The 16995-nt window shown below is 35.2% G+C and overlaps 1 protein-coding gene across 6 annotated transcripts in view; it reads left to right on the forward strand.

Annotated features, from left to right (window-relative positions):
- The window catches only part of ADAMTS6 (ADAM metallopeptidase with thrombospondin type 1 motif 6), a 158354-nt gene that overhangs the window by 14591 nt on the left and 126768 nt on the right, over positions 1-16995 (forward strand). For 4 of the 6 annotated variants that reach the window (XR_014576938.1, XM_083818288.1, XM_083818286.1 and 1 more), the window contains exons 4-7: positions 110-278; positions 6182-6399; positions 6908-6991; positions 7506-7651. Coding sequence is in view for 5 of the 6 variants with exons in the window: in XM_083818288.1 (XP_083674414.1) it covers positions 110-278; positions 6182-6399; positions 6908-6991; positions 7506-7651 (617 nt within the window). In the remaining variant the exon portion in view is untranslated. The remainder of the gene's footprint in view (positions 1-109; positions 279-6181; positions 6400-6907; positions 6992-7505; positions 7652-16995) is intronic. The other 2 variants (XM_083818287.1, XM_083818290.1) reach the window with 2 other exon arrangements.

Below are 16995 nucleotides of genomic sequence, written 5' to 3' on the forward strand. Positions count from 1 at the left end.
GTGGATTTCTTAACAGAAATAAATGATAGTCAAATGTTATGTTAGCTTTTTTAATATGAGTTTTATGTTGTCTTTTGCAAGTTTTTATTTTCTTCTTTTCTTCCTTAAGCATGGAGTTATTGCTACGGAAGATGAAGAGTATTTTATTGAGCCTTTAAGGAATATAACTGATAATTCCAGTGACTTTAATTATGAGAATGGTCATCCTCATGTTATATACAAAAAGTCTATCATGTACCAGCAACACCTATATGATCATGGTCACTGTGGAGTCTCAGGTAAATGAGTATGAGTATCAGTTGTGTTTTCATTGCTTTTAAAATATATTAACTTAAGTTGCATTTTAAGGTCTTTCTTGGTTCACAGGTAAGGTACAACGTAGCAATAGGAATCCTCCTTTTGGGTGATACAATGTGCCCTGACAAAAAGTAGCTTTGCATTTTTTTTCAGATTCACATCAAGAACATAGTGTCCATGTAAAAACACAGCACTGGGAGTAAGTCTTGTTTTATCCCTATATTGTGTACACTGGTAGTGATGAGCACAGGCTTCCTGTGCTCAGTGCACTGTAAATTTACTTTGTTTCCCATCTGGAAGGTGTGACCTGAGTGACTGTGTTACAGCTCAGTGTGTAGTAAGTGTTCCATCTCATTTGAGAAATCTTGATGTGTAGTAAATATGTTAGTATTGTGATTACTAATACACCTGGAGCTGGAGTCCATACCTTTCTCATTACGTTTATGGTGTTTTGATACTGGCTTTTGGTTTAGTGGGTTAATGTTATTCCATGATAGTTGAGAATGTGATTTAAAGGTGCTTTACAGGATGGATCATATAGTTTTGATTGAGACATTTTTCTTCCAAAGCACAGTTTCAACACCTACAAAAACACTTTAGTGTTTTAGTACTCTTAGTTTTGAAATGATTTTCAGTTCCTTAAAGTGATGCAGAAAACTAATTTTTTGAGGACAGCTTTGAGTAAATCTGACCAATTGTTTTAGATTTATAGCACTAATATATATATAAGCAGAAAAATGTTCTAACCTTGCCATTTATGTGTATCTTGTTCTTAAAACTACAGTCCTGGACAGTAGTATTCCATGAGGTTCAGTGCACAGGACAGGCTGGCAAATACTAATCTTAAAATAGTATCACTGTTCATTGATGTACCTTCTTTCAGCTGCTTCTTTTAGAAATTGTAACTTTGACTCTCACTAGCTGAATAAACTGTCTATTTTTTTTTGGGATTTTTTCCTGAGTGGTTCTAACTGTGTTTAGACTCATAGCAAATGTTAAACTTTATGTAAGTAACTTCTGTTTTAGTTTTGGAAGCATTATTTGGTGTACATGCTTCTAATGATGTTGAAACAAGTTTTCTAATGACTACTGTGTGCTGACTGTAAAATGAGAGAACTAATATGTGTGGATGCTCCAGTTTATGCATTTTAAAGTAGACATCTGTGAAGCATCCATCTTTTTCTTTCATTTTGTAGGGTATGCTGTCACATAAGCCTCCTGAAATAAGTGGAAGGATTGTAAAATGTACTACAATGCAATTTTTACAGTTTTAATATCTCTAGAAAAAGAATGGATCATGCAGATGTTATCTTCTATTCATGCTTAGGAAGTCAGGCTCCTCCAAGTGTGGATGAAGCAGCAGCAACTATTTTGAGGTTGCATCCAACTATTCTGGCAGTATCTGTCTTAAGGAACATAGGTTAATCAGAGCTTTGCATTTTGCATGCATTTTTTCAAAACATGCAATAGTCCTTAGCATCTATTCCTTTACATATATGATGCTGCTGTTATCCTTGGAAGCTCCTGTGCATTTCCTAGTTTTCACATCTGTCACATTCTGAAGCCCTTAATCACTGAAATAACTCCCCCCTGTTTTTTGCAGTCCTCACGCTCTCATCCTCATTACTCTCATGCTCATTCATCTCAGCTTCTTTTCCTGTTGTTCTGTATACTTCTGCACTCATTGAAAATTTCTGAAGAATTTTGTTCTCCCCCCAGACTGCAAGATCTTATTTTTCCAGGTGACATGCTATTTTAATGTTTTCTGTCTGACTACCAAAACCTTTTCAACTCATTTTCTGAGCACTGTTTAACCTCTGTCTCAAAGTGACATGGCATCCAAAGTATCTCCAGAATATCTAAAAAATAAAATCAAAGACTAATTTTCAGTTTCTCAGCTTTCAAACCCTACAACTAAAACCAGGTAATTACTAACTCTTCTGCTAGTAGAATAAGTCTTTGGGGCATTTCACTGTTTTTGGAAGTTTTGAACACTACAATTCCATGTTTAAAAAGAAAAAAAAAAAGGCACAACAAGTTAACAAAATTACAGCTGCATTTTTGCAAGAATATCATTTATTTTGTATGGGAAACTGGTTTTAGCTTTAATTTCAGAATACTACTACCAGTACAATATACTGGGAGGAATGTGTTTGTGTATCTGTGCTGCTATTCACATTCTGTTCTGCTGAGTTTTTTCTGTTATCTAGACCTAAATTTATCATATACCTGTTCAGTATCATGGAAGTGGTGAGGATTTTGTGCTGATAGAGACAAAGAGTATTGTTTCAGACCCTTCTGAAAAAAATTACAGTAATTGACAAAAAGCGAGGCAGGGAGTTTGGTGAAAGGATGGTCAAAATTTGTTGGGATGATCAAGTGATGGACCGCTTCATAGTAGGTAGTAGAACTATGGTGACCAGTACAAGAATAGAACTGGGGAGGTAGGAATAAAAATAGTTCTCTATTTGGCAGGTAGTTTAGGTTCAGATAAGAATACAGGATAGAATAGTGTCTGGTTTTCATAACCTGCGTTAGATTTTTAAGCAGTTAGACATAACATTTTAAAAATAAGAAATATTAAATTAATATTTTGTGTGTATATTGTCACCAACTTAACTATGTTTTGTTAAATGTAACCAAAATCATTAAGACCTTGCTAAGAAGTTGAGCAACTTCAAATTCCAGTTGCTTCAGAGGGGTTTGAGGCCACTGGGTTATCCTGCAGAATGCTTTGTAGAACTAGCCTCTAGAAGAGTTAAACTTTTGATTTCCATTTTCATTCTTCTGTGTCCAAAACCAGTAACATCATCTAAGTGGTTTTCTGAACAAAGGTATCTTAAAGCCATGGAGTAGGCAGGTATAACTAAGATGTCAAATGGAATTTATTTGATAGCTTAGAATTACAATGTTAACATAAATGTTTAGATGGCATGCTAAAATTCTTCATTATTACTTTTGCAATAAAAATATATTATGGACTGTTACCTGTGATATGCTTTTTTGTCTGCATAGCTTATTTAAATGTTTATTTTAAACTGATGTCCAATAGCATGCACTATGTTAAGCTTGCAAAGTACTTATGGTCCATTTTTTTTTTGCCGTTGCACAATTTTAAGGAGTATGCTTTTCTACAGAAAAGCTGTATACTTGCATTTTTGTCTGGAGTTGAAGTTCTGTTTTGTTGCAAGTATACAATTTTTTAACCTGCTTTAGTTACATGAATTTAAAAACAAAATGACCAAAAAATTTGTTGCAGTTATACAGACTGTTTAGATATGATTGAGAAACAATAAAAATTGACATATGAAACCTGAGAAGTGTCAAATTATTTAGGGATGGCACCACTACTACGTGTGGTTTCACCTGGTGTTTTTATTCATGCCAAACTTTACAGTGAGCACATTCTGAAACGAAAAATGTTTGTATATCAGTTAAATGAGGTTGTAGTAGTACATAATGTTTCATTTAAATATTCTCACAGTTGTATCTTAAATAAGTAGTTTTCTGTTGCATTTTGAAGTCATCTTCTATTTGTTTTTGTGTGTTGTGTTCCTTCCTCTCTCTTCCCCACCACATAGCATCCTCACAGGACTGACTTAAAATTTGAGTACCATTGGTACTCTATCTACACACATCTGGATTTCTTTTCAGCTTTAATTTACAATCTAATTTCCTGTGTTTTTTTTCTTTTTTTGTAATCATTACTGTGGGGTTAATTGTAGTGCTTTTCTGACACCCTCCTCCCCCTTGTTTTCCTTTACTTTCCAATAGCTACACTCAGTGTTAATGCAAGATTAAGTTTTTTTTCAAGCTTTTTTTTTTTTTAATCTGTGAACGTGGTGGAAAAATGGCATAATTTGCCACAAAAATCTATCTGCGAAATATACAGCAAACTTTTATGGAAACGTCTTGGCTTTTTAAAGAAAATTTAGTCACACCTTTCAGTGCTTTTAAAGTATAACAGCATGAGAACCAATTGATTCTGGAGTGTGAGCCTAAGTACTCAGTGTTGTTTCCAACGTGCCCATTACTTTGAGAACAGCTGAAGCCTAAGCTTCTCATCTGACAAGGAGAAATGTTTGTTTTCCTGAAATCTCCTGAGACTTTTATTTGAAAGATGCTATCAAGATGAGTCCAGAAGAATCTTTGCTTTTTTTTTTTTTTCTCTGAAAGTTTTCAGCATGAGCTCACTGGTTTTCTAATGTTTAGAACAGATTTGCATCTTTGAGTGAAAAATTATGAATGAATGTGGAAGCAACATTATATTTATAAAGTACTCAGCACTCTAAGAGCATCAGAAGCCCCCAGACAACACCCTCTGCTACTTGAAAATAAGCAGTGGATTTTAAAAATTTTACTTCAGAAGTTATCAGAGATAATTATAGGAATTCTTAAGTCACTGCTTAAGTGAGATGAAAATCTTTGAACAAAGTAACTTCAAATTCCCTAGAATAGGGATGAAAACAGTTTAAAGCTTGGTACTGATAATAGAATCCTCACTGGGCTTTAATACTTGATACTATGTTTTTAGAATGGGTGTAATCTTGTTATAATTTCGTGCACATTGTACTTCGAGGACAATTTCATTACTAGTGTTTTTGTCACGTACCCAGTTTGTTTGCATTTTTCAATTTTTCTAAAGTAATGCAACTTTTAAAGCCAACACTGAAGACACAAAATATTGTGGGATACTGCAACACTGGGAATGCTGAAGCTTTGTATTCCTGGTTTTGACCTGAACATACATCCTTTGTCATGTAGTTACTGCCCTATGAAATAGTGGAGTTTAGGTGGATTGCATAAAGCATTGCTTTTTCACAGATGGTACTGGTCCTATCTCGGCTTACCTTAGTCGAAACAGTTCTGACATCTCTGGTATTGCCTACTCGAGCAGTCCTAGTCAATCAGTTAAAAAATATATTAACCTTGTATTGTTCTTAAGTTCATCCATAACTAGCACGGAAACTTTAGACGTTTTGAAATCCTAATTATGTAAAGTCAGCTTAATTATCCATTTTAATAAACTTAAACTTGAGATCTGTGTGGGTCTTTGTGGAAAAGGAATACTTAATATATGTAAAAGTGACAGTTCTGCAGGGAATGGAGGTTCAGATATGCACTGAGGACAGGAATTCAGGTTTTTGCAGATACTTCCATCTGTTTGCATCAGTAATAATCAAGTTGTTGCATAAAAGCAATGTTTTCAGAGTATTTATGTGAAACGAGTACAAGAATCAATGTATTTGAATAAAAATTAATGTTAAAAATAACCAAAAATTAACCTATGTTGGATCATTTTGAACTTCCCATTATAGTTAATACATGAGGTAGGTAAAATAGCTTTCTAAAGAGAAAAATAATTTATTTGGTCCAAAATGTGCTAGGTGTTTTATTCTAATTGCCTAATTACGGAGTTTCACAGCAGGAAAAAAAAAGTTTTTTGTTGCCTTATCAATCCGTTTAATTCCTTAGTCTATATTGATGCCTTTTTACCTTAATTTGGAATTTTCTATTTTGACTTTTTCCCCCAAAATATTCTAGCTATCCTGTTCTTAAAATTCTGAAATGCTCTTATGGTTAACTGTAACTAATCTTTAGTATTAACATAGATATACAGGATCAGATCAGTTGAGAGAGGATGATGACTTATTGTCCTAAGCCAAGTTATGGAGAGTCCAGAATATGAAAATTAGATACAAAGTTGTTTTTCTGTTGTATAAGGTATTTTAAAATTAAAAAAATATATAAATTTAAATTTTCCTTGCCTCAAGAAAGACTTGTTTTTAGAAGCTAAAAGATGATAATCTCAACATAAACCAGCTGCATTTGAATGAATTTTACCAGTGACCCCTCTAAAGTGTTTATTTTTTTTGGTTCCTAGAAGACCTCACAAGAAGCAGTAAACCTTGGTGGATGAGTGATGCATCTGCTTTTCCAACTTCACTTCCAGTCAATGACACGCTAAGTAGTCACAGTCGACAGAAGAGATCAGTAAGCCTTGAACGGTTTGTGGAGACACTGGTAGTAGCAGACAAAATGATGGTGGGATATCATGGTCGCAAAGACATTGAGCACTACATTTTGAGTGTAATGAATATTGTAAGTTTCATCCCTTTCTGTACTAATATTAATGTGCATGTTCTGAAATCATAAAGCATCTGTACTGGCATAGTAACGTCTTAATTATGCATCAGGTTGCAGGAATTAATAATTAAAATATGGCGAAAGTTAGCATGGAGAAATGCTGTACTGTTTCTGCTAAGAAGTATACTGTGATCACTTACATTGTCTTTCATGTGGTTACATTCAGATTAATTTCAAACTATACAGTTTCATTCTGTTTAAATCAACAGTCTAAATGCTCCGTATGTTGAATGGTTTATGAAACAAGTTATAAACATTTTTTTTGGCTGAAAAGTCTGACAAGTAGTATATTTGTTTTACTGAATGGTCATTTGTTGATCGAAAAATATCTTATGCAGTAGATGGTGATAACTAACATTAGGGAATTAAAATGACCAGGAGATTAGTTTAATTTTTAACCGTTTAGGAAATGCATAGTGTTTCTTGTCTGACTTTGTGCCTTTTCTTATTTTCTGGAGGTCAGGTTGCCAAACTTTATCGTGATTCCAGTCTAGGAAACGTTGTGAATATAATAGTGACACGTTTAATTGTCCTCACTGAAGATCAGGTAAGAGTTGTTGCACTTTAGCTTTATATCCCTGAAATACAAGTTACGCTACTGTGTAATATATACTTCATTTAATTATTGCTTGAAATGACTGCATCTGAATATAAAACCTGTCTCGTAATCTTTCAATACTTTAATCAAGATGAAGACAGTTCAAAGGAATATTTCCCTCATATTATCCCAGAGATATCTGTTCTTTACTTCAGGTTAATATTTTATTACACCTTTGGGGATGTCAGCTTTTCTTTTAGACCTATATATCAATATTCAGATTTTATTTATTTATGTATTGGTATTGATGTAGTAATTATTTAAGTTGGAGCAGAAGGAATGCCTGTTCAATAATGTGCAACTGAACTTGGGGTCAGATTTTACAGAGATAAAATTTGGCAAGAACATTTTATTCCTAGAAACCACTGCTTCTAATTATAGTCCCGCTTTAGTCTTCAAAAGGCTTAACAACTGACCTTAGTAATTTGTTTGGAACATTTCTGGTATGCATGTTGTATTGCAGCCAAACTTGGAGATAAACCACCATGCAGACAAGTCCCTCGATAGCTTCTGTAAGTGGCAGAAATCCATTCTCTCCCACCAAAGTGATGGAAACACCATTCCAGAAAATGGGATTGCCCACCATGATAATGCGGTTCTTATTACTAGGTATGGTTATTATAAGTATTGTGTTTATTTTTATTTTATTTCTGTAGCTTTCTTGTTCTTACTTCTATATAGAGGTTAGTTTTAAAGTAATATATTTAGTAGGTAACCTAATGAGTAGAAGAATTAATATATGGTGTGTCTTTAAATATATCAGACTATTAAAGTATAGATTAAGAAGTTGGGAAAGTAAGATACACAAATTACTTTTTTCTGCTGTTATTTTCACTACATAATTGCCAATGCAAAGTATTCCAGTAGAACAGATGGATCTTATTGAATATTTTATGTTTTTATAATTGAGAAGAATTCTTAAAATTATGGAGAACAAAACAGCGTGGAAAATGTTTTGTTAACCATGTATAATGTTTTTTATAAGAATTTCAAGGCAGAACCTCCCCTACTATAATAGTATTTTTCTTCTGAAACAGCACTTTATTGCAGATTCAGGCAATGTGAGAATATACTTTGTAGTTGTTTTGATTTATTGTGCTTAATCAAGATGAGAACTGACAGCTTTTAATAGGTGGTTTCAAAGCCTGCATATGTGCATATTTGCTTGCTTCTATACCACCATTACTGTGATAGATTCAAAAAAGCCTTGTGCTTAATCTATCTAAAATCTTGCAGTCCTGGGAAAATATTGCTGTTCATCCTCTGCAGTTATGGGTAGGCAATTGCACTTTATTGGCAGATCTGTTTCTCTATTGTTTAAGAACAGTATTTATTCTTTTCTCTTTTATGTAAATAGCAGCAGGTGCAGCAGCACTAATTTGGATTAGGAACCTTTTATTATTACTTGTGCTTTCCCAACCAAATTCTGTACTGCTCTGTATGTGGCCTATTTTTGGAATCATTGTACTCCCTGCAGAAATCTTTAAAACAGTGATTAAAATAATTGATCTCTCCTGGGTTTTCCATAAAAGGTGTAATAGTGGCTGGATTTGGGGGGATGTGTAGGGTTTTTTTGTTTTGTTTTTTGTTTAAGGAACAATGTTTTCTTGTTAGTGGAAAGACAGGTTAATGAATCTGTTGCAGGGGTCTTTGGTTTCATATTTCAAATATTATTGTTACATGTGGACATTAATACTTCATAATAAGAAAACTCAAGTTTCTAATTTAAAAAAGAATGAAATTCAAATTAAAACAGTTCTTTTATTTAGAAAAACCTTGATTTTTCACAAAAACATTTGTTTACAATCAGTTTTTTTTTGCATGCAGGTAGTTCCTTTACTAGGGCAGCTCGCATATGTGAAATTAAGTACCCCTTTAGAGCTGTGTTACGCATCAGGTTTTACTGGCATAATTTAGACAGTGAGTGAAGACGTGTAATTGGTAGGTGGTATGGTTCAGTCAGTTTAACCCCCCCCCCAGTGTGTATGTATGAGCAGTGTTGGCAGCACTACATTTTTACTGTTATGACTGAATAACTTGACATTTTGTTAGTGTTACTCTGGCACTGCAAAGCAGAATTGCGTATTTTCTTTCACTGTGGTACTTTAATATGGTTTATTACTGTGTGTTCTGTATTGGCTTCCCCGTCCTGGTTGGATGATCACAGTCATGAACAGTTTGGAGTCTCAGATGAAGGCCTACATCAGTGCTAACTTGCAGGCCTTTAACTGCAAAAGGAGCCAGTTTCCAGAGAACATGAAAAATTCCCGTTGAAAATAAGGTCTCAGCAACAAGTAGTGAATATTAAGGTCTTACTGAGCTTATTAATTATCCAAGTACGCTGCGGAGTTCCTGAAGGACCTGTGTATACTATCTTATAAAAAAGGACGTAAGATTTTAAAATAAGTAAAAACTTTACACTTCCAAGTACACACACACATTTTAAATGAGTGTAGTATCAGCAGGCTGTTTATACTTACCTTCATAAAGCATTGCTAAACTTTTAAATTCAGTAATCCCAAAGGCTACATTTATAATCTTGAATGGATTAGTCAGGCTTTTACTGAAACTGCTAGCTATCCTGGCTAACAAATTGTACCAGCATATGTGAAAATGGATTTGGGGGGGGGGGGAGGTGGGAATGAGTAAAGATATTTATAATAACTTAAGGAATGTAATTCTAAATTAATTACTGAAATAGCAGTGTGCTTGTTTTCATCGTTTTGGGTATCTCATCTGATGAACCAGTTCATGTATTATAAGGAAGAGAGAAGTGTATAGCTACAGTGCTTTGAACTCCTGAGGTGTTGGAGTTCTAACCAAATATAAGGTTACTTTTTAGGTGCTATAACAGTGTTTCAAAAGTACTTTCCTCCATCTTTCCCATTGATGCAGCTCTCTGCTTTCTATGAGAACAATTAATGGGAACATTTTTTTGATACTGTTGTCAGCAGAAGCATCTTCCTTCAGTTTCACTGGGGAGCTTCTGAGCATTAGAGGTTCTCTCCCTTAGAGGTTAGGAAGAAGTTCTTCACTCGGAGGTGAGGCACTGTCACAGGTTTCCCAGAGAGGTTGTGGATGCCCCATCCCTGGAGATGTTCAAGGCCAGGTTGGACAAGGCCCTGGGCAACCTGATCTAGTGGGTGGTGTCCCTGCCATAGGCAGGGGGGTTGGAACCAGATGATTCTTGATGTCCCTTTCAACCCAGGTCATTCTATGATTCTATGATGATCCCAGAAATTGGAGAGAGTTACCAGCTTCTTGTAATGTGGTAGATAATAGGCCTTATGTAGGGTATTTACTAGAGGGTCTCGGGACCCTGGGGACTTTGTATAATATGAATAGCAATTACACAGAACAAGGATAATACTTCTGTGAATGTTGTTTTTGTTTCACCTTCCTTTATCCACTTACTTCAGAACGTTTTGTTCATATTTTCTGAGTCTTAAGTGTTTAGTCTTATTTCAGGATAAGACTGTGATTTAACTTAGGTTCTAAAACAGTGAGAGCTGGTTTTGTGATAGCGTTCACCTGTAGAAATTTCACTTTGAGTTTTTTTTTTTTTTTTTCTTGGACACTATAACAGTATGAGAGTTCATTATTGTCACAGAAACTAAGAATGGCAGGTTTTGGAAGGAACCTCTGGAGACCATCTGATCCAACTCCCTTGGTCAAGCAGGGACACCCAGAGCAGGTTGCCCAGGACCTTGTCTAGGCAAGTTTTGAAGATCTCTAAGTAGGGAGACCCCACGAACTCTCTGGCCCACCTGTGCCAGTGCTGCATCCTCTGCACAGTAAAGATTCCAGATGTTCACATGGGACCTTCTGCATTCCATTTTTTTGCCCACTGCCTTTTGTTCTGGTACTAGGCACCATTGAAAAGACTTGGCTTTTTCTTTACATCATATCTTCAGGTATTTATACTCACTAATAAGGCCCTGAGCCTCCTGTTCTCCAGGTTGATCAATCCCAGCTCTCTTCAGCCTTTTCTCGTAGGAGAGATGCTCCAGTCCCTTCCACATCTTTGTGGCGCTCCATTGGACTCTTTTCATTATGTCCATGTCTCTCTTGTACTGGGAGGCCCAGAACTGGACACAGCACTCCAGGTGAAGCCTTACCAGTGTAGAGTAGAGGGTAAGAATCACCTCTCTTGACCTGCTGGTGATACTTTGCCTAATGCAGCCAAGAATACCAACAGCCTTCTTAGCAGCAAGGGGACGTTGTTGTCTTATGTTCAGCTTGGTGTCCAGCAGGACCCCCAGGTCTTTTTCTGCCAGGCTGCTTTCCAGATGGGTGGCCCCCAGCATGTCCAGAACAATCTGAGGTTGTTCCTTCCCAGGTGCACGACTCTGCACTCCTTGTTGAACTACATGAGACTTTTGTCAGACGATTTTTTTCATAGTTTATTCTGTTTATTCTGACATTGTCTAAATTAGTCTCTTGATGGTCAGTAAAAAAGTAAAAATACTGAGCTGATAAATTTTCATTGTGAAGTTGTTTAATAGCGTAATGCTGTTTTGACAATCTTTACATGGAAAAAAAAAAAGATAAAAACTTACATGAATCATTTATCTCAAGTAGACAGAAATTAGTCTTTGTATTTTTATTCTGCATCACAGATCACACCTCTTAGCAAAATTAATGTTAAATTCTCAGATCTGTCTTCTGAGGACTCAAATTTTGACTACTTCATTTTGTGTTCCTGGCACTGGAATTCTTAGCAAGGCAAGCATATACCATGTGAACAAAATTTTTCCTTGTCCTGTGCACCTGTATGGAATGGTAAGGGCCAGAGGTGTCCTCTTGCATTCTGAGTTAGTTTGTAGCAGGAATGGAGGATGACAAAATTCAAAAATTTTTTTCCTTTTGCAACCTAAGAATTCTCTCTCTTTTTTTTTAATCTATATCAAGGTAGTTTGTTTTGTCCAGGTACTAAACAGCATTTAGTTTTCCAAATAACATGACTAACTGTATAAACAACGTGACTTTTACAGAACCGAGTCTTTTCCTGTGAAGAGGAAAGATCCAGAGCTATTAATTTTCTTCCTAGTACGTCAGTAGTTGAATAAAAGTACCAAGCAAACCCATAGAGAAGAAGAGTTTTGGGGGAAGCCAAGATGAACATGTGTATATATGTCCAAGGGGGCAGAACTTTGTCTTTGAGATACAAGTGTTTTAAATGGAAAAACTTCTGAAATGATACTTAGAGAGGTAGTACTTCTCAAATGTCATTGCATTAGATATTGTCATCTGTTGGTATCATCACATAGCAAGACTGTTTTTTGTTTTGTAAGAAAGAAAACCAAATCCACTGTGCTTGACAAGACCATAAAGATCATTTTGATGCAGCTACAGTGTTTTGTTCTGATTTCAAACTGTAAAAAAAAAAACAACAACAACAACAACAGAAGCCTTTTTCTTAAAATTTTGGTATTGAGAATATAAATCTGTATCCTTTTTTTCTCTGGTACACTGTTAGAAATATTTATGTAGATAACAGCTTTTGAAATGCAGAAATACCGTGCTTGGATTGGGGTCCCCTTGGATTAGTTTTGTGAGTGGTTTACTGCTTTAGCAACAGTTAATTCAGCAGTGCCACTGAACTAATGTACTCTTTTGTTGGAGGGATCTTTATTTGCATGAATAAAGAATAAGGCCACAGCATGTTTTTATGTAAGCCAAATACACCTCGATTTGTAGGTTAGACCAGTGTCAGTAAAAGTGGACAGTACTGCAGATGGTATGGCTTTTCCACTTTTCTGGATTTTAAATGGGCTTTTTCATGCTACAAGAGAGCTCATTCTCCCTCTGTCTCTCAAAAGTTAATACAGACTCTTTTATTTTTGCCAGTTACCACTGTACTTGTAATTCAGTAAGTGTATTGCTAAGCAGTGTGGCATGGTGGCTCTTAGTATTAACCCCAATATGTATGCAGACAGTACTAGTATGCAGTGCTTGCAATGTTGCTGGAGCCCATATGGGTGGCATTACTGTTTTTACACAACTGGTAGTTTTTTCAAATCTTTAAAGGAGAGAAATTTTACATTGCTGGTTTATTTATTGTGTATGTATAAGATTAACTTTCATGATGTTTTCAGTGATCATTTGCTTGTCCGCATACTCTCATTGGCAAAATATACTCTCTTTCATTTACCTGTGAGGTATGCATTCCCAGTACAGGCCAGTGCTGCCAGATTTTGAAGGGGCAGAAGGTATATGTATATGGCAGCAGTCCTAAACTCTTGTAAATATTGGGGTCCATAATCTAAAGAACTGCAATGTTTCTGGCATTGCTCTAAGTATTTGAGAGGGGCAAAAGTTCTTTGTTTCATTTTGCCTACCTGTGTAGAGCTGAATGCAATCATGCCTTTCATTTTTTGTAATATTATGGGGTTTTAGGCAGCCAGGGATGATTTGGAAGTTGCATTACCTGATCAATAGTACTAAAATGAAATGTACTTTATGGGCACAATTACTCCTTGCATCTCAGTTGCTTATAGATTAGTAATATACTTTTATTTTGTAATAACAAGTAACGTTTCTCCATTAAGTACTAGTTAAGGCATTTGGTTGCAGGGTAGGGCCAGCCAGGACTCTGCATTCCTTTCCTCCTGCAGGTCCAAGATTGTTATGTTTCTTTTCTGAGGCAGTTTTCCACTTTTTCTGGACTTGTTAACTTGTTTGCAAAGATTTCTTCTCTATATAAGGCACTCTCACATTGCTTTGTCTGATAAAAATGAGCATCCAGTGTTTTCAACTCCCATGAAGCCTTGTCTCTGATTCTCATCCTATAGTTTCTTCCTCCATTAACAAGAGAGGCACTGAATTCAAGAAGTAATTCTGATGTCAGTTGTATTTGTTTGCTTATTACTTCCTTGACTTTAGTCCATTAAGCAATTTTCACCCTTGTTTGTTACGCAGACTTTCTAGTTGTTCCGCTGGAGTTTCTTACTGTGAATTTTAGCATCTGGTGGGAGGCTCTTTTTCTTTGGTTTATTTTTGAGCAAAAATCAGAAGATTGTCCATTGACTTTATGTCCTGGAGACCACAGGTGTCAGACTGTTCAAAAACTGTTGTATCTGTTGTCTTTAATTTCTGTCTCTGCAGGAGACAGAAAATGTGAGGACCTGCTTTGCAATGAATAACACTGTATTTCCGATTCCTCTTTGTTCTCAGGGAGTTTGAAGGGGAGTAGGTAAAAAAAAATCTGCATATTCAAAATGATAGATTTGGGGGGGTGGGGAAAAAAAAAGCAACCCTTGAAATATACTAGCATTCTGCTACAATGTATGGAAGAAAGTAAGGTATTTGATCTTGTATGTATGGTGCTTTGCATAATAGGAGTAGTTGTACTTGAAGTTTCTGTATGTGGCGTGTTCCTTATTTTTATGTACTTGCTACTGACCACTGACAGAATCAGTATCTTGACCTAGAAGACGTATCGAAGATCAAATCAGTTTTGAGTGGAACTGGTCACACACCTAATGATTTCTGAACTGGAAAACTTGAGAACATACACGAGCACACAGAGTGGGTAGTGCAGCTCCTTACTGCCGCCAGTGAAAGTCTTTCCCTAAATGAGGCCTTCAGTAATTAAAAATTCGTTAGAATAAATCCCTTAAATACCAAACTACATTTTCTGTTGACAGTTATGGTATATTAATACCTGATGTAGTTTAGAAATAAATGCTTTTCTTTTACGCACTAGAGTTACTACAGAAGAAAAAAAATCAATGAAAAATAGTTTTGTATGCTGTTTTTTCCTCTTTTTTTTTCTTCTCCTCTCTCCCGGCATTTACCTTCTGAGTTGCACAAAGGGTCATAAAACTATTCAAATGATAGTTTTTCCAGGAAATGTTTGGTGGTAATAGTTTGGGATATCTGTTAGAACACTCAGTTACTGCTTGGCCAGATATCTGAGGAAGGACTTTCTAGCAGTTTGAAATGTCATATTTTGCCTTATTTTTCTTCGAGAACATGAAGACTTTTAAAAATCTCTCATTTAAAATTTTTTCTTAGTAGCCTGATTAGAATCCTAGTGTTCTCTCCCCGTTTCACTTATGTACAGTATCAGAGCTGTTATTTCCATAACTTACAAAGGCTGGCAGAATAATACGTATGCAAGTGACTAGCTGTGCTCCTCATTCTTAAATATCCAGAAAAACATATTAGGCCAATTTCTACCCTGGATTTTTACCAACTTTGGAGTTTGTGTGCAATCTGTTGCATAAATACTCTCTCTCACCACACTTGAATATATATTACATTTTCATGTTTTCTTCACATTTTAAACATCAGTCTGGACTATTTAGCTCAACTTTATAGCTACATTTTATTAGATTGCTTCTGTATAGGAATACATTAAAAGCATATGTTTTTAATTAAGACACAGGTTGTAAATTAATTCTTTTAGTGGCAACATCATATTCATTTAGTTTTGGTATTCAGTGTTCTTTAGTTTCTGCTTGTTTACACAAATCTGACCTAACAAAGGGAATGATTATACTTTGAGGTCAATGGCAATATGCCCATTATTTCAGTAGGCTCTGGATAGGATTTCAATTTTAGTTCATAACATGCTCATTTTAATTATGCAACTACTCATGTAAAACCTAAAGTAAGCATTGTTTGTTCCATGCTACTTAACTTTTTCAAATAATTCTACATCTTTAAAATGTGGATTATTGAAGTTAAGTGTGTGAGTGTCTTAACTATATTTAAATTAGGGGAGATATTTATTCTGGTCTTGCATCTATTTCTGTATTAAATTGACTGCATTTTTAAACAACCATTGTGAATGGAGATAGATCACTTCCTAACTAATTTTTAAGTATATTCAGTGTGTTAAAAGTACTTTCCAGAGCAATTACCTCTGCTTACAGGTGTTTGTTTGTTTGTTTGTTTGTTTTTGGCTTGCTTTATTAGGAAACTTACAGCAAAGTAGTAACTCTTAAAAGGAAATATCTGGAAATTTTCCAGTCAAAGAGCATGTGTGAGTATGCAGGACCAAAGGGTATTACAGAATTGTCCTAAATAAGGAAATACCTTGCAGCGCATGTATGCAGTTGTACCTGTTCAGTTTCAGTCTTATAGTGTATGATGTTATGTAGCTTAGAAGGCTATTAAGATTTTGAAAGAACTGGATGATAGAGGTAAAGTAAAAATCTGAGGTTAAAATTCAATACTTCAATATTCTGTAACAGCCATGCTGGTCTGATTGTGCTCAGCTGGTACTAAATTTGAGGAAATAAATCTCTGAAACAATAGATACTATTTAGCTTTAAACTCAGATAAAATATTTTTAATGAGTAAGAAAATTGATGAAGAAAATATTAAATTTATTTGTGATATATTCAGTATTAAATTGTCTCCTGCATTGCATTCTCAATTATTCTCTTAATTTACACTTGCTTTTCTCAATGTATGTATTTCATAGTCTTTTTTGTGTGAAGTAAATATTGACAGTCCGGTTGTTGAAATACAAACATTGAGATAACTGAACTAAATGAAATTCTGGTCAAACCATTTGTTTTGCAATAGTGTGTGAAGGAACAGTGGTCTGACCAACTGTAATTATATATTGAAATTGGAAAATATGAAACGTAATGACTAGTAGGAGTTGGGGAGATTTCCCATATTTCTGTTCTTCCTACCATTGTTTGTTTTCTGTTCTCTTCTGTTGCTACCACATTTTCTTATTAGCAGTAGGTGAAACTGTAATACATGGAAATACTCCAGTTGGGAACATAGTTAATGTAACAATCTCTGCTTTTTCATGCTTTTTCTTTTATTTCTTTATTCTGTTTTTCATCTTCCTGTATCTTCATGATTTGTCGCATACATGTTGTTTTCTGTTTCCTTTGGCTGACGTACTATAGTCTACATAATGTACTTTCTGGAATAGTAAAGCCAATTTGAGCTACTCTGACATTTTTGAAACCCAGAGGTCATAT

The sequence above is a fragment of the Anser anser genome, assembly GCF_964211835.1.
Source record: "Anser anser genome assembly, chromosome: Z".
In the NCBI taxonomy this organism is placed as follows: Eukaryota; Metazoa; Chordata; class Aves; order Anseriformes; family Anatidae; genus Anser; species Anser anser.